A 26,328-nucleotide genomic window follows, 5' to 3' on the forward strand; every position below is an offset into this window, starting at 1 on the left:
TAATAAGAAATGAATGAATAAACAAGCAAAAAGTCATTTTTCTTGCTTACACCGTCCTGATGGTCATTTTTTTCATTTCTTTTTTTTTTTTTTGACGCAGTGCAATTTTTCACCCTTTTAAGATGTTAGTTTGTATACTTCATTTAAAAAAAACTTTTAGATCATATAAATAATTATATTATCATATAAATCATATAAATATATGTAGACCTAGTTGAAAATTATTTAACATTTCTCTTTGTTATTTACACGCAAATGACGCAATATTAAATCCAGACAACATACCTTAAACATACCTCAACTATTATTTTCTAAGTTTGTTATTTCTTATTTAATATAGTAATGTGGCCCATTTTATGCAGAAATGAACATTGACAAGAGAATCAGTTTCGTGGGAAACAAAAACAGACGCATCAGAAATCATTGGAGACTTTTATTTTGTTAAAGATGTGGTTTGTGACCTAACAGGAAGTCAATCCATCTGATTCACGTTGTAGGCAGCCCATGCGTACTTTCACGCAGGCAAGTGAATTCACCTCCAAGTGGAGAAGTCTTTTCTTCTGTATACAAAGTAACATAAATACACAGGTTTTATCTAGCAACAATGGGCGGACAAGCAAAAGCTAAAAAGAAAAACAAAGCTAAAAGAAAAGACACCAAACCAAATGGAGGTATGTCAGTTTAAGGAATCTGGTATTGCTGTTAGTTCATGAAAATTATCACTTTAATACATATTATGTAAAATCCCACATCAATTAAACCCGTTTCTAGCTATATAGATTGGACACTTATAGTCACCGCTGCTTGTTTTGACAATAACGGTTTATTGACAACGGTAACGGTAAATATGACACTCGATGCAATGTGTTTCATGTGCCATGTGGCGTTTGTTGTGATTTTTTTTTTTGGAAGAAAAAGAAGGGTTGACAAATTTGTACTTAACATACATACCTGTTCTTAACCTAGACTTATTCACATTAAAGTAATTTAGTAGCCAGGTTTGATTTGGTTTTTAGTATTCAGCTTATTTATTTATTGGCTCAGGTGCCTTGATGTCACCTCAGGAAAGAATGAAAGCAAAGATGCAGGAAAGGGCCAAAAAGAAGACAGCTGAAAAATACACTGTTGATCAACTATTGGAAAAGGTAATATGTTGCCATATAATGGATATGTTTAACAAATTAAATATTAGATCTTGTCTTCAGATTTCACTAGTGTACTTTCTCTGTTCTTCTCAGACTGAAGAGTGTATAGACAACTTTGACTTTGACATGGCCAGGCTGTACTGTCAGCGAGCGCTGGATATTGAACCAACTAACCTAACCATCCTGGACATGCTGGGGAACATCTGTGCTGAGCTGGGAGATGTAGAGAAAGCTAAACAGATATCTTTTTCACATACTGTGCTACCATAGTTCAATGAAACACTCTTTTGAAATACTGTTGTGTATATATGTAATCTGTACTGTCCACATGGAGCTTCTAGTCTTATTTTTCCAGTTGTTAAAGAGAGTGTGAGCGTATATGTGTGTTAAAGTCCTTGACAGCAATGCACGTGTATCTGAAGGCGGTGGAGCTCAGTCCAGAGGAGGGCCACAGTAAGTACATGTACCTGGGGCAGATTCACACGGGCATGGAGGCTGTACAGTACTTCAGTAAAGGAACTGAGGTCATGCTTAACACCATGGACAAACACACCAATGAGGCAAGACAATGCTGATACACAGTACATGCATTTAAAATAAATTTTCGATTCACTTGATTGTTTAATTTACACATTTTAATACACTGTCTTTCAAACGTTTGAAATTAGTAATATTTGCATTAATCAAAAGTGACACTAAAGACTTTTACATTGTTACAAAATTTTTTTTTTTTTAAATAAATGCTGCTCTTGATCTTTCTCTTCATCAAATAATCCTGAAAATAATGTATCACATTTAAAAAAAAAAAAAAACATTAAGCAGAACAACCAACTGTAAAAAAAAAAAAAATGTTTTTTGAGCAACAAATCAGCGTATTAGAATGATTTCTGAAGGATCATGTGACACTAAAGACTGAAGTAATGACTGTTGAATTTTCAGCTTTGCCATCACAGAAATAAATTACATTTTAAAATATATTAAAATAGAAAACTGTTATTTTAAATTGTAATAACATTTCACAATATTACTGTTTTACCTGTATATTTGATAAAGTAAATGTAACCTTGGTGAGCATAAACATTATGCTGTTTCAAAAACATTAGAAAATCTTACCAACCCCAAACTTTTGAACGGAAGTGTACATGTTATTAGCAGATGCTTTCTTACCAAAGGAAATTGCAGGTAAATCCAAGTAAAATGTCAATGAGACTAGGGATACTTTTCAGGAAAGTTGTCTCCAGGGCTATACTGCATGTTTGTAAATGAGTATTTCAACTCAGTGTATCCAATTATACAAGTACTTGTTTTCGATAGCAGTTTTGTATGTTTTTTTCAAACAACTAGTTCAAAGACCTCTTAATTGCAATACCTTATGTGCCTACAGAAATTGACCATATGCACGGTTACTTTCTTGTTTTTTGTTAAGCCAACTTGATCTTTTCAGTTGTATTTATATTTTAATGCTTATATGCTAATATAATGCTATATATTTTAACTATATTTTAATATTTTAATTTATCACACTTGCCTAATTTTCCAATAAATCAGTTATACTGATTGGAATACCAAGACGAAGCTAATGGGAACGTCTGAATAAGAAACACAGTATCTGTAATTAGACACGCACACGCAACATTTTTCCAGCACTTCAAATGTTATTTTTAATGTAATGACCAAAAACATTATTTGTTCATCCTTCAGAGATTGTCCCCATTTGTAAAACCGAATGGTTCAAGATGTAGGAAATTCAACATTTGATAGAAAACACTTTTATTTAAAACTAAAAAAGACCTTTATTACCATATTAATTATATTAATTACCACTATAACCAGCAGATGGCAGCAGAGGAACATTTATTGACTCATATTAGCCATTTCCTGTAATAGTTTTTCACTCAGTTTCGCTTTTGAATAAATATTAAACATTATAAAATCACTAGGTTTAAAAATACATTTTGTCAAGGTGAAGTATGAAAAACAACTTTTCTTGTGAATGAATTACGCAGAAAGCGAGCACCACGCTCTCCCTTTATAATCACAGAGAAGCTATCAGTCAGTGCAGCGTGAACTCAATGATTTTGGCACACTTGTGAAAACTCACATTTTATTTAGTGAATCTAACTATTCAAGTGCGCAATTAATCTTTAATTTACAGTGTGTTGAAACTGTTTTCACACAAAAGTATGAAAACTGATAGTTGAATTGAATTGAAGAACACTGAAACACGTCTTTTTTTTATATGTCGTCTTATATTTGAATAACTAAAATTAACGCTAGGCCCAACTATTTAAGGGACTATATTCTGATTATAAACTAAGTATTACACTATTGATGCTGTTAAAGCTACCTCAGGACTTTGAAGATTCCGACACACCAAAAAGTGACATTTTCCAGCTGGCTTATATTATAGCGGAAGTTCTTAAAAACAGTCTGTGCATATGGTCAGTTGTCATTGAAAAATGAACCTACCCTGAGAATCATTCACTGGAAGAGCCCTGGTCTAGCCTATATTATGAAATTTGCGGTGACCTACAGTAAAGCAGGTACCTAATACTACATGTGAAACCTCAAGTACGAGTAGTTGAGTCAGTGAGTAGCAAGAATTTTACTCTCTAAGATACAAATGAATTTTGTTTTGAACCCTCAGACTTTTAGCTAATGTATAATGGATGCATTCTGTCATTATGGTGTGTTTCCCCAGTGGACAGCACTTTCTTTGCATTGATTAAGTTAGTTGCTGAATCAGAGTAGTGCTTTCTGGAAGGAACGGAATTAGCACTGACATAATAGCAGGAAGCATTTAGTCAATGCTGAGCCAGTCTCATCGTAGGCCTTTGTGTGATGTTTGTGTCTGTCTATACAGGGCAGATAAATGGAATATACAGAAGGACAGATGCGTGTTGTTCCTGTAGGTGAAGAGCTATTGACAACCAGTTGGTCACAGACATTGTTTTACATCAAAGCAAACTGCAATCAATTGAAATGACCACACAAGCTGTTCCTGTCCTGCATACATTACTGTGTATTGGATTTAGATTCTGTGAATAATGTTCTGAGCTTTGGGACCGCATGGGTGAGACATACATCCTAGTAGTCTAAATCATTGCTTCTCAAACCTGTCCTGCCACTGCACATTTTGTACGTCTACCTTATTGGACACACCCAATTCAAGTCATGCAGTCACTACTAATGAGCTGATGAGTTGAATCAGCTGTGTGAGATGAGGGAGACATACAAAATGTGCAATGGCGGGGTGTCCCCAGGACAGGCTTGAAAAGCACTGGTCTAAATGACTTGTCAAAAGGAAGCGGCTATTGGATTTCTTTAGTGTAAAATGTTCAGTTCAATCTTTCAGCACAAGATGGCAGTAAAACTTAAGAAGACAAACAATGAAGACTTGTAGGGCAGTGATTCTCAGTCTGGTTGACTACCAATGTCCAACACAATTTTCAAAGGCGCCACATAAAACTGAGTGTGTTAATATAATAATTAATATATATTAATATTTTTTTATAGTTAATATATTTCTATTTTTGGAGTGGAGAAAAAAAATGGTTTCAGTATGTTGCAGCATGTTTTTTTTTTTTTTTTTTTTTTTAGCATTTTAATTAAGTTAGATTATTGTAATATATTAATAGCAATATTAATTGTAATAATAATCATAATAATATATTAATTTAAATTATTCTAAGTTGGGCTACTCCTATTGGGCCTGGGTGCCCTGGTTGACATTCACTGCCGTCGAGTGATATTCTGTATTTTTATTTATTGTTATAGACAGACATTTGTCAATTTGCATTATATGATAACTGACTGTGAATATCTAGTAAACATCTTGATTGTGTGTTAAAGGGATAGGTAACCCAAAGCTATCATATTGGAATCTAGCACATGATTCTTATGGTGATTTCCTTATTTCTTTATTTATTTTTGTCCTTTTTGGAGTTTTTGAGCTAGTGGTTACTAGGGTGAACAAAACTTGTTTTTGTATTCCATGTAATAAAAATAAGAGTATGAATATTATTTTAACTCATTGTCACATGTGGATCTGTGCCTGATAGGCTAGTGCATTTGGAGCGGCCGCATTCCCCTCTGAGGGTGCCGTCACAAAGAAAGAGGTGTCTGTGGCCTTCTGTTCCATCGCTGAGATCTTCTTCACAGATCTCTGGTAAATATCTTTCCTTTTTTACACAGATGTATGCTGGCTTTTATTCAACTTCTGCCAATCTTTGTTTGCTCTGGCCTTTCTCACTCATTTCATTTCTCAACCTTTTTGGCTTTCTGTACCTGATGACATGATTTGCCACACACACACACACACACACCTGGGACGCTACAGACTGGAGCCCATCTGCTCTGAGGCCTGCAGAAAAGATCCAATCACAGACTGGTTGATAGAGGGATAGAGAGAGGGAGAGGGTTGGGAATTCAGGATGGGGGTAATGGTAGGAGAGAGATGAAATGTAGATTTGGATTGGAGATGCGCTTAGTGTTGATTGCCGAGGAACTTGGCATAGCGTGACTTCATTCAAACCCTGAGATTGAAATTCAAAGCACCAGGGAAAGGTCAGGTTTATTGACTATATGTAAGCACCATACCATTTCACACATCGATGTACATTATGAAGGTACAGCAGCAGCAAAGCCTCTAGCAAAGTACAGTATGTCTCCGTGTCTTTCCTCTTGATATACTGTTTAGCTGTATGTGTGTATCGGGGTGTGTTGTTTCAGGAGATGTTTGCTGCAGGCGATAACTGGAAAATCAAGAGCAGAAAAAAGTGTGCGTGCTAACAAATAATATTTTCTTCAGTAGTGTGGATGCCCTTGGGTGCTGTGGAAACTCTGGTTTAGTTCAATTATTGGTCAAACTTGTAATTTTTTGCAGAAATTGTACCCAGATCAAGCTACAAGACACAATGTTTGTTACTCTGAAATGGTTTAAAAAATAACTGAAATTCTTATGTGTGTGTGTGTATATATCCTATACCACTTCTTCTAGTAATATTTCATACATCCTCTCATCTTTGCTTGCTTTCTCTAATCCTATTCTATTTCATCCAGTCAGGTAACAATTTTAGGGTCTTTTAACTAGTTGCTTATTAGCATGCATATTACTAGAATATTGGCTGTTTATTAATTATTATTAAGCACATATTAATGTCTTATTCTGCATGATCTTATTCTACATTCTTAGTCCTACCCAATACCTAAACTTAACAACTAACTTACTGATTATTAATAAGCAGTAAATTAGGAGTTTATTGAGGGAAAAGTCGTAGTTAATACATGTTCCCTATACTGAAGTGTTACCCATACTTCCTATTGTACAACATCATCCATTCTTGTTTTATCTCATCTTTGGTTTCAGTTTGTTCAGAAATTAAGTATGAACGTACAGTATTAATGAACCCTCTTTTTTGTGTGAAAGTGTTCACAAACAGGGTTTTATACAGGTTATTACACACAATTTCCTCCCTACACAACTTCCTCCCAATCCAACTTTCCCTCATCCTATCTTACTTCCACTCTTCCTATAATGCTTTTTGTGGTAACATTATTATATATATATATTTAACTTCCTTTCATCCTGGCTTGATTATTTTCCTCTTATCATTGACTACTTTCTACTGTACTCTCTTATATTCGTATAATTACTATACTTCTACTATATACTCTCATCTCATCCTACTTCCTCCTATTACAGTATATACTGCTTCCTATTTCCTCTCATTCATCCTTGCTTTCTCTTTTCTTATCCTATGTCCTTTTATCCTATACCACTTCTTCTCATCCTGCCCTGCTTCCTTTTATCCTACACCATTTTTTCCCCATACCCTGCTTCCTTTTATGTTGTACTGCTTCCTCTCAACATTACTTCCTTTCACCTTATATTACCTATTCTATCCTTATCTTTTGTCACTTCCTCTCGTCCTATCCTGCTACCTCTCTCTCTTTTTTTTTTTTCAAATAAATGTAAGTTTAATTAAAGTGTTAAATCAAAGTTATTGATTGATAATAATTTCTTTGTGAAAACATTTGCACACAAGTTTTTACACCAAAAAATGTATATACACATGGTTAGTGACAATAACTTTAAAGGGATAGTTCACCCAAAAATGAAAATCCTGTCATCATTTACTCATCCTCAAGTTATTCCAAACCTGTATGAGTTTCTTTCTTCTGTTGAACACAAAAGAAGATATTTTAAAGAATCAAACAGTTGATGGTAGCCATTGACTTCCATAGTAGGAAAAAAATACCATGGAAGTCAATGGCTACCTGTTAACTGGTCATCTGGTTAACAAAACTCTTTAAAATATCTTATTTTGTGTACAACAGACAAGTACGTGATGACAAAAGTGTCAGTTTTAGGTGGACTATCCCTTTAATAACACTAAATGATTTTTATGTGCTTCAAATATAACTTTTTATTGTTTGACAGCATGGAGGAGGGCGCTGCTGACCGCTGCAAAGAGGCCATCGATAAAGCTCTACAGTATGACGAACACAACCCTGAGGCTCTGCAGCTGATGGCCAGCTACCTGTTCAGCATTGAGAAAACTGAGGTACAACAGGACATCTGTGGAGTGAATTACCCAGAGTTCCCTCATCGTCTCGCTGGTTCACTGAAGAAAAGTGTTCTGAGCAGCGGGGCATTATGCAGTCATAATTAGTGTAGGTGGAGAGCAGCTGAGAAAGCTGAGTCATGTGTTTCTGAGAAGGAGACACGGATAAAATTGTGTGCAAGAGAATTGAGCAAGTAAGAGAAATGGGTTTTGGGCATGTATGCTTGTTTTTGTATGAGGAATAGACAAAGATAACAGATGAGAGAGTTAGGTTGCAGCTAATGAATTATAAGCCATTAGGAGAACAAGCTTATTGAAAAGGACCCACTGTGGGACAGATTTACTAGTGCAAACACATTCGCTTCAATGCAGTTCCTCACTGAACCATTAGGGGGCAAACAGACATAAGACCAGCACATCTACTAATCCTGAGCTTCCCTCTGAGTTGAGCTTCAGTGTGCAGCTTAAACCGCTTGCAAAGTTTGTGGGTATTTTCACTTCAGAAGACAGTTCCATTTCCCTTCAGAGAGCTGACAGTAGAACTTGACAATCATAAACTTGAGTCTCTTTGTGTGCTCTAACCTCAACCTTTTTCATGCTTGTACATTTTCATCTCATCCTATGTCACTCCCTCTCATCCTATATTGCTCCCTCTTGTTCTTTACCACATTCTATAATCCTGTACAACTTCCTCTTATGCATGCTATTTCCTACTTCCTCTAATGGTTTACTACTTCTTGTCATTCTATGCGACATCCTCTTGTCTTATCTTACTTTCTCTCATCTTATTCCTTCTTATTGCCCATTCTATTTCCTACTTTTCATCATATACAGTACCACTTCTCTCATCCCCTCATCCTCAATGTTCCTCTTATCCTTTACTACTTCCTCTCATCCTAGCCTACTTCATTTCATCTCATACCCCCACCAGTTATCCTACTTTGTCACTTCTTTTCATCCTATACCACTTCCACTCATCTTATAGAGCATTGGGTTGTCCTATCCTAATTCTTGTCATCCTATTCTGCTTTCTACCTCCTCATATCCTATCCTATTTACTCTGTTCTGAAACTGTTTTCTCTCTTCACATTCTATATTGCTCCCGCTTGTCTTTTACCACTTTCTCTTATCCTGAACCATCTTATTCACGCTATTTCCTACATCCTCTCATGCTTTACTACTTTCTCTCATCCTATACCACTTCTTTTTTCCTATTATTTGGATCATATACAGTGCCTTTATCACTTCTTCTCATGCTGTAAGACTTCCTCTCATCTTATCTTACTTTCTCTCACTCTGACCTACTTCCTTTCGTCCTATCCCGCTTCCTCTCAATGTATTCTACTTCCTTTCATCCTTTACTACTTGCCCTCATCCTTTCCTACTTCCTTTCTTCTTCCTGTAAACCTACCTTCTGTCACTTCCTCTCATGCTTTACTACTTCCATTCATTCTATACTACTTCATCTTTTCTTATCTTACTTCCTCTCATTCTATACCACTTTTTGCCCATGCTTAGTACTTTCCTTGCATCATATCATCCTATATCAACCTGACCTACTTCCTTTCAATCTACCCTGCTTCCTCTTAATGTTTTCAACCTCCTCTTATCATTTACTGCTTCCTCTCATTCTGTCATACTTCCTTTCGTCTCCTACCACAACCTGTTATTGTATTCCTTCCTAGTTGGCATACTATTCTACTTCCTAGTTCCTTATATACTTTCCCATTTCCTCTGTTCTGAGTTCTTTCATTCCATCCCACTACCTCTCAGGCCATCTTACTTCCTCTCATGTGATATTGCCCAAGCTATTTCCTACTTCTTTGCATCATATTCATTGCCACTTCCTATCATCCTTTATTACTTCCTGTCATCCTGTCTTACTTTCGCTCTCCCTAACCTACTTCTTTTCATCCTATCCTGCATCCTCTCAACATATTCTACTATCTTTCATCTCATACCACTACCTGTTACCCTACTTTGTCACTTCCTCTGACCCTATACCACTTCCCATATCTGATAGAGCTTCCTGTTGTCCTATCCTACTTCTTGTCTTCCTATTTTACCTCCTTGTTCCTCATATCCTATCCAATTTCTCTCATCTCATCCCATCACCTCTCATCCCATCTTACTTAGTCTCATCCTATACCTCTTCCTGAGGCATGTACCATGTACCTGTATTTTTGCAGTCAGAATACTTAGAGAGGCTCTTGCAAATTTATTTTGTCATACTTTGTGCAGGAGGGGCGTGAGTACCTGAAGAAGAGCGTGTCGTCATGGTTACCTAGCCTACAGAAAAAGGAAGAGTCTTTGGCGAGTGCAGCACAGGACACGGAGGAGGAAGAAAATCAGACTAAGGTGCGTGCACAGGTGCTTGTGTTCCAAAGGCAACCGAGAGATAAAGATAGGACACATCATGACCTCTCCTTTGACCTCTTTCTGATTGCAAGGAAGGAAATAGCACTGCACTTAAAGAAGTTTTTAGTCTGGGAAAGATGAGGGAAGAAAGAAAACAAACTAGCTTATTTATGTTTTTATTTTTCTCTCAAAGCTAGGCCAAGGCTGTGGCAGTCTGCCGCATGGCTGGCCCTGCGGTCATACGTGTGCACGCACACACACACACACACACACACACATACACACACACACACACACAGACAGCTTCCCCATCAAGTGACCATGCTTTTCCACTGACACCGTTTTTTGCTCAAGGCTACAAGTTTCATGCTTTTTCAAAAACATATTTTCATTTCTGTGTGTCTAAATGAATTTTCACAGTCATCTGTTAAGTAGCTGAAGAAACCACAGAAAAACAAGCCTCACCTGAACTGACTCGTTGAGGGAATTTATAAAAGTTTGTTTACTTTTCTACTGGTTAAAATTTCAGGGAACTTGCTTGGCACTAGACATTAATTTGTGATATGTAGATGAAGCTTTGCGACGTTTGGAAAATCCTGGCAGGTAGGAGAGTATGTGAATGTTTGAAGCATCAGGCTCAGCACTCTCATCAACTCTTTTTACATAGCTGATATTTTGTAAACATTTATCCAGTATAGAGACGAAAGGGATTGTGATAATATATACTATACAATAATGAGCCTGATAACATCACAGACAGGCTACAATGAACACAAGAGGTGAAGTGGCCTTGATGGTATGATGATATATTGAAATAGAAAATAGTGTTAATGAGACCTTGAGAAAATCAGTCATATGCAGAACTTTTATCGGTTTAATGGATCATTAGACAAATGCTAGTAGACATTTTGGCTTTTTCTATCCTAAAATAGTTCTCTCAAACACCTATACAATTTAAAATAAAGTCACGAATAAACATATCTGCCAGATTCAAGCAATTTTCGGAGTAAAAAATTAGGTTTATCAAAAGCATTTTGTGGCATGCTGTCATTTTAACACTGACAATACTTCTGACACATCAACTTTAATTCTTCTGCACAAGATGCATTGTTTGAGGTTGCAGATCTTTGTTGTTTAGTTGAACATGCATTTTGTTCATAGACATGCTTTAGAAGAAGACACAAGGCAAACGATATTCAGTAATAAACAATGTACACTTTTCATAAGTTTGGAGTAGGTAAGATTTTTTTTTAATACCTATTAATACCTTTTATTCAGCAAGAATGCATTAAATTGATCAAAAGTGACATTAAAGGCTTTTACGTTGTTATAAAAGATTTTCAAATAAATGCTGAACTTTCTTTTCATCCAAGTACCCTAAAATAAACCATATAATGATTTCCACAAAAATATTAAGCAGCACAACTGTTTTCAGCATTGATAATAGTAAGAAATGTGATTTTATCATCAAATCAGCATATTAGAATGATTTCTGAAGGATCATGTGACACTGGAGTAATGGATGCTAAAAATTCAGCTTTGCCAATACAGGAATTAATTACATTTTAAAATATATTCAAATAGAAAATATTTATTTTAAAATATAATAACATATCACAATATTTCTGTTTTTTAATACATGCAGCCTTTGTGATAATAATAATCTTCTTTAAAAACATTTTAATCTTATCCACACCAAACTTTTGGTAGTGTACTTATTTTCTAATCCATCTTTTAATATTAATCGTTAATGAGTCTTTTAAATCAATTTTCATCATTTTCTCATCAATTCACATCATCAAGTCCCTCATTACCCTTCAGTAATTTACCTTTCAGTTAATATTTATTCTTTTGTGTTTTAGAGCAACATCCCGCCTTATGAATCCAGAATAACAACAGCCAAACTGCTGATCGAGGCTGAGGAGTATGAGGTAGGACAGTGCTCTAGCTCAACACTTTTATAAAGAACATTTCAAATGTTTCAGTCGGTTTCCTCCTAGAATAGAGAATTCACATTTCAGAATGTTCAACTTGAACGCTTCTCAGCCAGGCCGAACTGAAGCGTCCACTGAATGTTGAAGTGGAGCGTATAGTACCTGTCAGTAATTCTTTGTGATCTTAGCGGTGGTGGGGATGTCGTATACACATTCAACTGATGAGCTTTTTTTCAAGCTATTGGGTTAGAAACTGTTTCATAATAGTGCATTGGATCTATTCTGTAGCCAGTGTGTTAGCACAGTTTAATCCAAGACAATCTGTTCTTGCTGTGCAAGCAAGTTTAAAGACCTATAGAATACATCTTGTACAAGTACACTAATATTAGCTATATGTCTAACAAACAGGCTTAAAGCTGTCAGTGTTGTGTGTAATGAGAAGGTTTAATTTGTGCTCTATTGCAGCTGTAGAGTAAACCATCACCCACTGTGGTGTATTACTATATAATTGTCAGCGGGGACAATTATTTACTGTCTAATGGTCTGTCTATGTCTATTTCTGTAGCAGCCATGAGGCTGGTGAGTTGAACAAATCAGCTATACCTCGTAAGTTTCCACCCACCAGCTATGCAAAGCGAAAAAGGTTTAAGTGCAAAAAAAAAAAAAATAATAATAATAATAAAGTAAATACTTAAGTAAATATTAACTTAAGTAAACATTGACGTTGTATCATAAAAATTTCTGATACAAAATTTCTTATTGTGAAAATTAATGCGCAAAATAAACTTAAGGGCTTTTCACACTTGAAATAGTTAACCCTGGGTCATTCCAAACCCCGGGTAAATGGAATCCTGGGTTTTTTTTGCTTCACGTTTCACACTGAATAATTTACCCGGGGTTAATAATTAATACTGGGTATTCATAAGCTGACGTTTCACATTGTACTTTCCTAAACCATGGATTAACGTTCTTATTTGAATATTTGTGTCAGTATCAATGATTGGAAAAACGTAGCATGCGACCTGTTTACATAGGCTAGCTCTAGCAATGTGCATCCTCAACTCGTATTGCCGACTGTACTATTGAGTTTATACTGAATGAACGTATCGGACAATAAAGGTAAGAATGAAACGGTCATTTCTTCACTCAAATTGTCACGTTTTCTGTCAGCATTTGACATTTTCCCTCTCAAACGCTGAATGTACTGTTTATATACAGTGCGCAGCGTTCCCGTGACTGCCCAAAGCAGGCAAATATGAGTACGCGTTTGGTTGTCCGTTTTGCTAAGCGTCTAGCTGTAACATTCTAACACAGCATCGTTTCACACTGTAGTTTGGCACTGCAATGATGGGTTAACACCGCAAAAGCGGTGCTAACCCTGCTCCGGAGCGGAGTTTCATAACCCCGGGTAAAAAGCAGAGCTAACCCCGCTTCAAAAAAATTACAAGTGTGAAACATTCCTTTACCCAGGGTTAAAAGTCGTGTTTAGAATGACGATAACCTGGGGTTAAGCGCAGTGTGAAAAGCCTTTTAGCGGGGGAAAATGAACTGACAGCTCTCATTATGATGATATTGACAGAGACAGAAACATCATATACATCAATATAAAAGGTACAGCTAAATGTGACATTTATCGAATGTGTTTAAGTCAAGATAGATGTATCAGTAGCAGTAGTGGTATTGGTAATACTGGCCTTTATTAATTGTACTTAGTAAAAAAAAATATTATTAATATCTAAATGATAAAGTCTTTAATTTGTTTCTGATCTCTAGTATAGCATTTCAAAATTGGCTGTTTATCGCTTATCAGTCATAATATGAAAATAATTATCAGCTTATTGTTTTATTCCAAAACTTAGTGAGCTGCCTACATAGACAGCATTTCTGAGTGTCATCAGATGGATTTAAGCTTTCCAATGATGCCCTAACATGCTCACTTGTCTGTGAGACACAGCCTTTCAAAAGTTGACGTGAACTGTATAGTTCTCCAGTGTTGTTCTCCAGTAGTTATGTCTATTGTATCAGTAAAGGAGTCCCACAGCTCTTCTGGAGTTCTGAGTGACACTGCGTCGACAGTTATTAATGCTAAGACTATAGATTTGTTTCCCTTTAAACTCTTTTCTCCTTTTCTATCAGTGCTAAGGTGACCTCTGAATAATGCAGGAATGGTATTTTATTTGCACTTTACTGTGACCTTTCCAGTTGAGTGTGAGTGTGCAGTAAGACTCTTTTTGTGCAGAGAGTGCGAACGTCCTGACACCTGTCCAGCACTCGGAGAGAGGTATTGGAAAATGTGAGAGAACAGAGAATTTAAATAATAGTGAAGAGGAAAGAGAAAGAATGACAGGGTCGAGAGACAGAATGAAATAAGGCAGGACCAGGATGAGATGCTGTAAAAGTGAAAGTCAGTTTGAGAGAGAGAGAATGATAAATTGACAGCTGTGGGGAGTGCACTTTTCTTTAGTTCTTTTTCACACTTACTTAGATTTGTTCGGTTCATCCTGAGGAGACAGTGAAGGACTGAGTGCTGCAGCCTGACTTATAAAAAGCATCTGCTCTCCCTTAGCCGAACACAAATAGAATCTCCTCTCAGCACGGGGGACATATTAATATTAAAACCAGTCACCTGGCTGTCTGTCAAAATGATGCCGAAGGTTGCAGGGTCGTCTCTGCGACAGCGGGTGTTTAGACAGAAGCCGGGCCCCCCGGCAGCAAGGCCCTTTGATTGGACAGCTGGGAAAGGTGAGCACTTCTAAACAGAGAGAGAAAGAGAAGGATGGGCTAATTTAGATATCTAGAGGCAGTCCAAGCTCTAAAGATGCTGGTGTAAAAGTTCAGTTTTAAACATTCAGCACAGAAAATGAAGCCTAAATTGCTCAAAATAAACATTTTTTCGTAATAAACATTCTTAGACATATTTCACATTATTCCTTAGTACACGTCATAATAATAATAATCAATTAAAAATATATTCAATTATAAAAAAATGAATAAGATTAATATTAACATATAATATAAAAATATTAACTAAAACATAATTAACTAATAATGTCATAAGCTACTTTTCACTGTTCAGTCGGACACAGTGAGCTGGGACTTCGTTCTATGATATTATCATATCTATTGATATCTGGGTCATGATACACTTGATACACAATATTAAATTTAAAATTTATGGTAAAAAAAAAAAAAAAAAAAAATGGAAACAATGTTTCAAGTATTACGGGGTGGCATAATAGTGCCTGTATATTTTGCAACTTATAACGGTATATTTCATTAACTGATTAAGTGTTTTTCACTGTAAATTATATGGTGATTTATAGATTTACTTTTTAAAAACCCAAAATTTTGTCAGTATTTTACACTAAAAAAGCATGTAATGTGATGTTAAACCGATTATGGGTTGGTAACTTGCAGTTAACCAGATATTTTCTTTTTTTTTTACTGTAGCATTTTTTTGTAAAAAAAATTATTGACAGTGTACAAAAATATTATAATTATGTTTAAAACTGCAATTTTATATATTGGCATTTATTTTTAGATATTTCCTAAAAACATAAAAAAGTGATTTTTGAATATTTTGACAGTATATTAAGGTAAAATGTTGCAATACTTTAAAATAGTGAGTTTTCTATTTCATGTTATCCTTTGAAGTAAGGAAGTAAGGAAGGCTCTATTATTATTATTATTATTGTAGGGGTAGAATGTTTTGCTTGCTTTATAGATTAGATATAGAAGGTGTATGTGCTCTCTTGGCGTAATGTCCTGCATGAGCACATTCAATATTAGTTTTGTTGGCTATGTATGTAACTGTCAGACAGTGGCAATTCAAAATGAGTTTTGAGGACTCGGGAGAGTGTGTTTGTGTGTGTGTGTGTGTGTGTGTGTGTGTGTAGTGGCAATGCATGCTGCATGAACTAACTCAATATTAGCAAGGCCTTTTCCTGCTCCACTCCAGCTGGGTCAAAGCCTGACACACTCTGTGACAGCACAAGATTGATGTCTTACTTTGCCAGTGGTCTGAACAGAGGGAGGAGAGGAAGAGAGTCATGGGCAGTAGAATGAGAGGGAGGGATGGAGAGAGCCGAAGAGGCATAGTTGTATAAAATGCAGTGGTTGGGAGAAGAAGGAAGTCTTGCCCTTTGAACAAAGTGACAAAGGTACTGTTTAATGTCAGTAGCAGTGGACTTAATTATCTCTAAAGAGGGAGATATTTAAAGGAAACTCAAACCCCAGGGACACACACACAAGGTTATACACACACCCAGACCCCTGTGATAATTAGTCTTTTGGAGCTAATGACCACATACCGTCCACTTCTTCAAATAATAGACTTTTTTTACTTTTTGTCTGTGAACTCAGCGGCCTGCAACTCATTGTACAGTGACCTCAAAAGGTATCTGGACGCTCCTAATTTAATGAATGTCATTGCATTACATAACAAAATAAAATACCTGTATTCGTTTGGGTTGATTTTTAGGTTAACCTAAATTGGTTAAAACTAATTCACTAAAATGGCTAAGAAAGGTTCTCACATCATTTGTTTGCAGATTTCACTTGATTTTTATTTAATTTTATTTTATTCTGTAATGGAAATAGAAGTAATTCTGATTGATCCAAATTGTGGCTTTTGTGACCAAATACTTTTTGGGGCATATTTGTGTCAGTTTATATAAAAGAATATTTCATCCAAAAATGAAAATTCAGTCATCATTTACTCAACCTAATGTTGTTCTGATGCATAAACAAATTATACTTATGAATCAAATGTTTTAATGAATCATTTTATTCAGTTAACAAAACTGATCTGAATGATTTTCACAGCTCACTCAAGGGTAATAATAATATTAGTAAATAACAATTTAGATTTTGATCTGTTCCTCACACAAAAGCTGTCTTATGACTTCAGAAGGCTTGGAATATAGGTCATAAAGACTATTATTGTTATTATTTACACTACCATTCAAAAGTTTTTTTTTTTAAATTCTTTTATTCAGAAAGGATGCATGAAATTGATCGAAAGTGTCAAATATATTTATAATGTTACAAAATGTTTCTATTTCAGAAATGCTTTCTATTCATCAAAGAATCCTGAAAAAAACATCACGGTTTACACAAAAATATTAAAAAGAAAAAACTGATTTCAACTGTGGTAATAATAAGAAATGTTTCTTGAGCAGCAAATTAGTATATTATAATGATTTCTGAAGGATCATGTGACACTGAAGACTGGAATAATGGCTACTGACAATTCAGCTTTGTCATCACAAGAAATTAATTTAAAATAAAATTTAAATAGAAATAGTTATTTTAATGGCTTTACTGTACTACTGATCAAATAAATACAGCCTTGTTGAGCATACAAACTTTCTTTCAAAAATACTATTATTATTATTGGCCCTTTTGTGTCCTTTTTGAATCTTGAAAGCTCCAATCATCATTTTTTGTAATTACCTGGAAAAGAGAGTCCACACTGAAAAAAAAAAAATCCCTGTAAAATTTACAGTAAAAAAATGGCAGCTGTGGTTGCCAGAACTTTACTGTAAAAATATGGTAGCAACATTTTAGGTTTTACGGGACAGCAAACAGTTTACTGTCTATTTTACAGTTCAAAACTATAATTTAAAGGTTTATATTGTAATAATAATGGTTCATAACTGTTTATTTTACACACTGTAAAATAAACTCCATCAAATTTACAGTAAAAAAACCTGGCAGCTGTGGTTGCCAGAAATTTACCATAAAAAATATGGTAGCAACATTTTAGGTTTTACAGATTTAACTTAAATTTAAGGTAAAAAAACGTATTTCATTAACTGATATAATGTTAATTTACCAACCTATTGAAGTACTAATATCTGTTTCATAATGCACTGACAACCACCAAACACAGTGGTGATGAGTCACATGATGAATCAAAGTTCATCACAAGCAGCTTTTCCAAAAGCCGAGAAGGACAATACTAATATATAGAAGGTACAGTGCCATTCACACAAACCCTAAACACCATCATGGTAACACACATGAAATTGAAAAAAAAAAATGCAATAAACATTAATTTAACAACATTAGATGTAACATAAAACCCTAACGTACATAACGGATTAGAAAAAACTAAGAAAAACTAAGAGGAAACCGTTATTTCAATGAAAATACATCAAATGTCAAGTGTCACACAGGGAATTGTGGGAATGTCAATACAGTTTTTTACTGTAAATTATACAATGACTTGTTATTTTTCACCTCCAAAAACTGTAAATTTAACAGTATATTACTGTAAAATTACATTAAATGTAAGGTTAGATCTATTACAGTTATTCACCGTATATAGTACAGAAACATGTAAACCAATTAACTGTTTTTCACCGTAGCATTTTTAGTCTTTTACCGTTAAAATCACGATCATTTTTTAAAAAAAAATTCTCCTTTTATCTTCCACGAAAGAAAGTCAGTCATACTGGTTTGGAACGACATGACTGTGATTGAATGAATTTTCTGGGTCTATCCCTTTCAGCTGACACGATGACATGTTACTGTATATGTCTAAGCCAGGGAAGGGCAACGATGGTCCTGGAGTGCTGCTGTCCTGCAGAGTTTAGCTCCAACACTGATAAAAAAAAAAAACTCACCTGACTGTATCCTTAGTAATATTGAAAACATTGATTAACTTGTTCAGGTGTGTTTGATTAGTTTTGGAGCTAAACTCTACATGAACACGGCACTCCAGGACTGACATTGCCCATCCCTAGTCTAAGCAGTAGTTTGTCAGTAAGCTGGCTTTTTTGGAAGTGATTTAAAGTACTTAATACAGGACACAAAGGAGTTCATGGCTCATCTCGTGGGGTTTGAGCCTACAACCTTTTGGTTTGGTTTGCTATGCTATGCTACTCTATGATTTCTACTTGTCAGAATTTCTTACTCTAAGGATTTTGTTGATGTCAGGACACCTTTGTACAGGATTAACGTTGTGGCAGCTATAGATGTGGCTTCTATAGTGATTTTCCTCTGAGTAAAGGAGCACATGACGGTCTCTTAGAGACTAAGCTAAGGCTTTAACACATTTCCACATCTTTGCTGGGTGCAAATAATGTTCTCTCTTTTTTCCATCTCTTTCTCATTCCGCTCTTTTGTTGTGTGTGTGTCGGAGCTCGGAGAGAGTCATCAATAATCCAGAACGGCTGATAAGAATGATAATTTGGGAAGATACTCTTTTTCCCTTGCGTCAGTCTCAGGAGGCTGAAAAAGAGTACTGAGGAGTATTTTTAGAAGCAAGGAAGCCGTGTGTGTGTGTTAAGGCAAAGGCCATCTTTGGTGTTCACTTTGTGTTATTTCTTAGATTGTTAAATTGTCTCGTCAAATCTTCATGTATTAAGAATATGTTATAGTTTTGTGTTAGCTTTTTTAATTCCTATCCCTCCAGTGAGAGTGTTAGTAGTTCTGTGCATTCAGCTGATGTGATTGCTGTCGTGATCTAATAAGGTTGCATAATAGAAATGTATTTGTGTTTGATTACAGACAGATCCTTATGATTTACATCTCCGAGTAAATATCAAAACATTGCTCTGCTTGTTTGGCCATTTCAGCCTGCCCGATACAGCAATATTGGCTCGATCATGGCATGGTTTTAGGGTGGGAATGTTGTATTGGCTGACCAATGGCAGCTGATGGGAGTGTTTGAGAAACCTGTTTGAAAACTGTCAATATTTTTTGCAATTTAGTACTGCTAGAGGTGCAGAAATTATACAAATTTAAATCAGATTTTTACATTTAGATTGCCTTAATGCCCATCATCTAACTTTCACTTAAAGTTAATCTTTAAAAACACTATTAATTAAATAACAATGTTAACAAATCTTTAGCAAATCTCAAGACGAATATACCTTTTTTCATACTGTACGTGGGTCTCAAAACCATTATGAGTGTGTCACAGAGTGTGGAGTCAAAGAAACAACAACAATTTTATGTGAGACTTTAATTTTGAAAGATGTGCGTGAAAGCTGTTGACTCTTCTGCAAAGACTGTGCTGTTTTATCACACAGAACGCATTTTTTCCATTCCATTGCGCTACTTTTCCAATGTTTTTCCTATGCAAGCACACACTCATCTTTTGCAGTATCTGGCTTGTGACACGGCGCGCTCAAAATGCGGCGCTCAGGTTAAAAATCTTCAGTGTTTAAAAAACACGACTCTAGATCTTTTGCTTTTTTTCCATCTACTGTCCTGCATTTCACATTGTCCTGATTCAGTATCTGTTGTCAGATCATATGAGATAATGTTATCAGGCTATGTGTCAGTGTCATTATCTTAACGTTATTTTCGTAATTGTTAGGGCCGGTGTTCACATGTTTTTGCATTTAAAATTACGAGTATGCAGCGTTGTATATTGTTAATTAGCAAGTCATTAAATAGTACCAGTAAATTACGTAATTGGTGTGTTGTGTATCAGCTAGGAAGGATTTGAATGCAGGCATGATGTTCATTCTAACCATCAGGAACAGTGTTCATACAGTGTGTTTTATTAATAGTTCGTGCTAGTATTGTGTATTTACCATGGTAACTGTAGTTTCTGTAACCTTAACCCAACATACCAATTCAATATTTCTGATGACTGTAGTGGCATTCCAACTAGTTTGGGACTGCATCCTAATCTTATAATTACTTTTTATTCATCAGTGTTAGTGATATTCTTACAATTTATGTGCATGTTAAGTAAAGTGGGACGGTGTGTGTGTGTGTGTGTGTGTGTGTGTTTAACATTTTTAAGAAATAAATTTGCTTGGTTCAGATTCCTAAAGAATTGGGCCGTGGCTTAATGACCTTGGGAAAATGTGGGTCCCATGGCCAAATTATGTCGTGATGCCTAAATTCACTTATAGCATTTTTTATTTTTTAGTGTTGTATTTTTTTTTTTTTTTTTTTAGACAAAATGGTATGGAATTTAATATTAGCTGTTAGAAGAAAATTATAAAATATTTAGATAATAATGAGAATATCTGAAAATATTTTTTGGAGGCCAAGTCAAATTTTTAAAATAGTTTGGATGTGGGAAAAAAATCTCAAATTTCATTGTTTATAAACTTTTTCAGAGTATAATGAAAATTCTGCCTTTTACTCTATTCCTGAGAAGAATTGTTTTTGAATATTTATTGTTTCATTTTTTTTTTTTTTTTTACTTTATTTTTCTCTGTATTTCTCTTTTTAGATGCGTCTCTTTATGAAAATGCATTTGCGGTGGTGTTTTAATTACTGGCTCAAAACTAAACTAAATGAAACCAAGTATAAAACTTTTTCACCCCTGCTTGCAAGGCGAACTATAAAGAGAGATTTCTAAAGTGTCTCTGCAGTGACCCTGGAGTCATGCGCTTGTGTGTTTCTATCCCTTCATGCAAGACTCATAAGCTCACTGCCAGTCTAATGCCACTCTGAGCTTGTCTCTAATTGAGATAATGCTTTTCCTCAGCTCTAAGCTGGAGTGATTGGCTGACACTTTTAGCAGCGGTTAGAGGAACTTTTAGCTAATGAAAAGAATGAAATGTTCATCATGCTCTGACACTGAATTATTGAGCACAAATCAAACTGTTATTTGATATGACTTTAAAGCTTTGGAAGGAGCTGAGAGGTTTGTGTGATGCACCATTTGATGTGAAAACACACACACACACACACACACACACACACACACACACACACACACACACACACACACACACACACACACACATATACACATTTATATGCATTCAGTTTTCAAGCACATTGACCTAAAGATGCCAGAGGCTGTTTGTTCGTATCTCGTATCTTTAATCAGAACTTTCTGCAGGGAGCCCTTAACTTTGAATTTGAGTTTAAGGAGCTCATCAAATGTTTGAAGACAACAAGGGCTGTACAGTTATACTGACATGCCAGTGATTTATAATCTTCTATTCTTAATCAAATCATTAATCAATGTTCATCTGTCCCCATTCACTTTCACTGTAAACAACAACAACAACAACAAAAAAACGCTCTGACATTCTACTCAATAAATGCTATGAAATTAACCTTTTGCTGCTCAGTTCTTCATTCATTGTTTGAGTTCAGAATAGAGAATGAGAGAGACAATATATGCAAAAGAGAGTTTTGCATCTATAAAAAATAGGATTATTTCATTATTTTGTCTGCAAGATCAAATTAAGTATAATTCAGCTTAAAAAAGGATATAAAGAGTACTATTAAAGTACCGATTTGTTTGCCATTTTCAAAAACGTCTATACTGAACATTCTGAAGTAGTCCAATCTTTTTGTGTGGAACAGAGTGAAATTTAGTTCATATGGATTTGGAATGACATGAAGGGTGAGTAAATGAGTTTAATTTTCGGGTGAATTATACTTTAAAAAAAAAAAAGGTGTTGGAGTTTGTGCCAAGTTTTTTTTTTTTTTTTTTTTTGTCATGCTATTTCGGTAATCACACTCAAAAATCAGCTTTTATTTCACCTTAACATCCCATATTATGTGAATATGTAAGTTAATTAAATTCACTTTATATAAATATGAAAGCTTCAGCTTCAACTGTCTTGATGATTTGAAATTATTTTGCTAGGTAGATGCATAAACCACAGTCATATCCACAGACAAACACTCTCAGCGATTGTGGTAAACAGCTGATAAATAATGCAACGATCGAGCTTAATTAGAAGCTGCTGATGAGTCATAAATTCTCATTTGAATATTCGGTCCCAGTGAAGTCTCGTTACTAAAACGAGCCGGCCCTAATCATTAATTATTCGTTGTCTGCCCGGTCTCTAGTGATTGCAGGGGAAGAAAGCTTGTTTGCTTTTTAACACAGCACCAGAGCCCAAGCAGGGATAAAGCGATCAAAAGAGATGAAACGGACATGATGTGTGTGTGTTAGGTTGCAAATGCACAGGCCTGCTGCATTGTGGGACATATTATTGTTATTAGCCTGCACATTTGCAGGCTTGTGCATTGTGGGACATTTTAGGCTAATAACATTGTTCATGATTAATGTGTTCTTCTGTGTTCATGCATAGATGCACACACGTGCAAATGTGTGTATGTGCTCCTGAGCACGGTGTGTAACACCCTCATAAGTCATATTCAGAGATCAGAAGAATATGTCCTGTCATAAGGTCATATGAAAGAGGTTAACGGTGTGTGTGGTAACCTTTTCACATAGTCTCAGCAGACTTGAGATGGGCCATTAGCTCTTTCCCAGACATTTTCTCATACACAAAACGTTCTGGCTGGGCTGGGAACACGAGCTTGCTTTAAATCTTTCCCAGAGCCGTTTTTTGCGCTGTCAGTCCAGCCTTATATTACCATTGGGTCAGGTCTGTTTAGACAGGCCAGGGCCTCTATTTCCACCTGACCAAAGTGAGAATGAGACCCACAGTACACTGCAGTGTCAGGCTTACAGGTCCAAGATTGGTTAGCGTGCTTCAGTTGGATGGCTTAACTACACTGGGGGAAAAAATTGCATCTTTTACCATTAACAGTCTTTTAAAAGTAGCTGTGTAGTTTGACAGAATACATTTTTGCTAGCAGCATATAGATTGCAAATATATTATTATAATATTGTAGAAGTTTTACCAGTATCTGATGGTGTTCTTAACAGTGCTAAATGGACTTTTTCTTTTCCCTGTCTGCTGTCTTTTGCTTCTCAGCTCATGAATCATAATTTCATAATTTCACTTCATTCACAAAAAATGTAATTTGTCAGAATACATGGCTATTGTTGCTGTCGATGGAGAAAAAAATCGTTTTTCCCATATAATGCTGTAGTTATGAAATCTTCCACAATACAAATAATTATTAATTATTATTATTAATTATTAATTTCTATAAAGGATTGAGTAAAGTTTCCATTACAGTATTCCAACTATTTTTTTATGTCACATTTGTTTTAGTTTTACCTGATTATCATATACACATACCTTGTGTCCGTGACGTCTTGATGTCAGACAATAATACACAATACACTGCAAAAATAAGTATCTGTTAAGTTTTCAGTGATCCTAAATTATATCATCCTAAAATATGTTTACTTTATTCGCAACACTGCAAATATTTGGTTTGTTTAACAGTTAAAATTATTTAGCCAGTGTGAATGAATGAAAATAATTCTACTCTGAAAAGTATTTTATGCAATTATTCTTGAACAAGACAATGAAGAATTATTTTTAACAATGTATTGTGCCCAAATGGCAATTACAGTCCGTATCATATTTTTATAATGTCACCATTAAACATGGTGGTATCTCATGGATGATAATATGCAAATGGAGATGATGAATGCAAATGAGGTTATGCATAGTGCAACTATGCATTATAAGCTCCATATATGGTTATTTTGGGGATGAGACGGAGAGAGGATGCATGTATGCACAATCTTCCGCTGAGTAGGATTTCTAAAAAGGAAATTGCACAAGGTTTTGGCATATATACTGTTTTACAAATCTGAAAAGTTTTGTGCATAAAAAAACCCCCACACTTTTAGGATAAAATCTATAGTTTTATACATGTGGCCCCTGGCCGAAACAGTTCAAGATGAAAGATGAGTTCTAGGTTGTTGTTTTTTTTTTTTTTTTTCCTATTAAAATGACTGAAAACATTTTGAAATTTTCCTCAACATCTGGCTATACCCAACCCTAAACTTCACATTAAAAACAACAACAACAACAAAAAAACAGTTTGGTTAATCATTTTACATGCACTCAGCAACCCTCTCATTATATTATGATATTATGATTATCAAGCACTATTTAATGATAGAATTTTAGTAATTAGAAAACTTGATAGCCATGTATAAATGCATATTTGTCATTTTAACTGAACTTAAGACTGGTGGTGGTGATTAAAGGGTTAGTTCACCCAAAAATGAAAATTCTCAAAAATTCAAAAAGTCAAAAATTAAGATATTTTTGATAAAATCCAATGGCTCAGTGAGGCCTGCATTGCTAGCAAGATAATTTAAAGCTTCATGAAGCAGTGTTTTGAAATCGCCCATCACTAGATATTGTGGAAGTCTTTTTTTTTTTTTTTTTAGGCACAAAAAAAGTATTCTCGTCGCTTCATAACATTAAGGTTGAACTACAGTAGTCACATGAACTGTGTTAAATATGTCTTTAGTAGCTTTCGGGGCATCTGAAAGTTTTAATTATCTTGTTGGCAATGGAGGCCTCACTGAGCCATCAGATTTTATCAAAAATATCTTAATTTGTGTTCTGAAGATGAACGAAGGTCTTACGGGTGTGGAACGACATGAGGGTGAGTAATTAATGACAGAATTTTCATTTTTGGGTGAACTAACCCTTGTTGGGGTTAGATAATAATAAAGATAATAATAATAATTATTATTAAAAGATAATAATACTACTAATAACAATATACAACGCACTAAGGATTGATGAGCTGCTGGGTTCATGAATGTTAATCACGTTGTCAGCGTTCACTCGAACTGATTTGCTGAAATCAAAACAGGGACGTTAATAGATGAGCGCCAGCCAATGAGATTGCCGTTTGCGCATTAGTTCCGCCCACTACCGGAGAACCCGGCATCTCTTCTGCATGTTCTTAAAAAGCTGAATAATTCCAAGTGAATGTTATTTTGACAGGAAAATGCATCAAAGAATATAGTTTACATGTAGCTTATCGATTCTGCGTGGTGTGTAAGACGCTCTCTCTCTTTGCGTGTGTGTGAGAAACACGGTACTCTCAGCAAAGCAACGGCGAGTTGTGCACCTTCACACAAGAGTTTGCGGTACGTCAAATACAGGTCAGGTACGCTGTGCATCTATTGAGCAGAATATAAATAGTACAGGTCGCTTGACGGAGAGCAAAACTCTCAAGCACTCAGTGTTCAGCGAGTGAAAATATATTTATGCTCAACTTCACCTCTAACACACACACTGGTGAGTAAAATCTAAGAATTTATTAGCTAATGATAGACATTATTTAGTCGCCCAGAGTGAAGATTTAGTCGCATATGCGAATGTTTTACTCACATTATAGAGGGCTGCTCAGATGTTCCTTTGCTGTCTTAAGTGGGCGACAGGCCAAAATGAGATGTAATGTGGACCAGACTTTATGCTGATAGTCAAAAGTCTTGTTAGACGAGACTTGGTCTCAGGTGTTGTTCCTTTATTGCTGAATGGGCTTTTCCATTGTTTTACTGGGATGTCTGTCTAGAAGTGCTTTGAGCTGAGTGTGTTTGTGTGTATATACAAAATATGTCTGAGAAGAGGGCATAAGACAGGCTCTGTCTGTCTTAGTTTGTGTACTAATAAACAGCGCTGGCTCTAATGAATCATTAATGTTCTGTTTACC

The 26,328-nt window shown here is 35.4% G+C and overlaps 1 protein-coding gene across 4 annotated transcripts in view; it reads left to right on the forward strand.

The window, feature by feature from the left end:
- The first annotated feature begins 451 nt into the window (after positions 1–451).
- Positions 452–26,328, forward strand: part of si:dkey-12j5.1 (uncharacterized) — an 86,029-nt gene continuing 60,152 nt past the window's right edge. For all 4 annotated transcript variants that reach the window (XM_051866129.1, XM_051866132.1, XM_051866131.1 and 1 more), the window contains exons 1-8: positions 452–671; positions 1,045–1,145; positions 1,239–1,385; positions 1,556–1,705; positions 5,207–5,313; positions 7,588–7,711; positions 9,953–10,069; positions 11,932–12,000. In XM_051866129.1, the coding sequence (XP_051722089.1) occupies positions 605–671; positions 1,045–1,145; positions 1,239–1,385; positions 1,556–1,705; positions 5,207–5,313; positions 7,588–7,711; positions 9,953–10,069; positions 11,932–12,000 (882 nt within the window). In that variant the 5' untranslated portion in view covers positions 452–604. The remainder of the gene's footprint in view (positions 672–1,044; positions 1,146–1,238; positions 1,386–1,555; positions 1,706–5,206; positions 5,314–7,587; positions 7,712–9,952; positions 10,070–11,931; positions 12,001–26,328) is intronic.

The sequence above is a fragment of the Ctenopharyngodon idella genome, chromosome 16 (assembly GCF_019924925.1).
Source record: "Ctenopharyngodon idella isolate HZGC_01 chromosome 16, HZGC01, whole genome shotgun sequence".
NCBI lineage: Eukaryota > Metazoa > Chordata > Actinopteri > Cypriniformes > Xenocyprididae > Ctenopharyngodon > Ctenopharyngodon idella.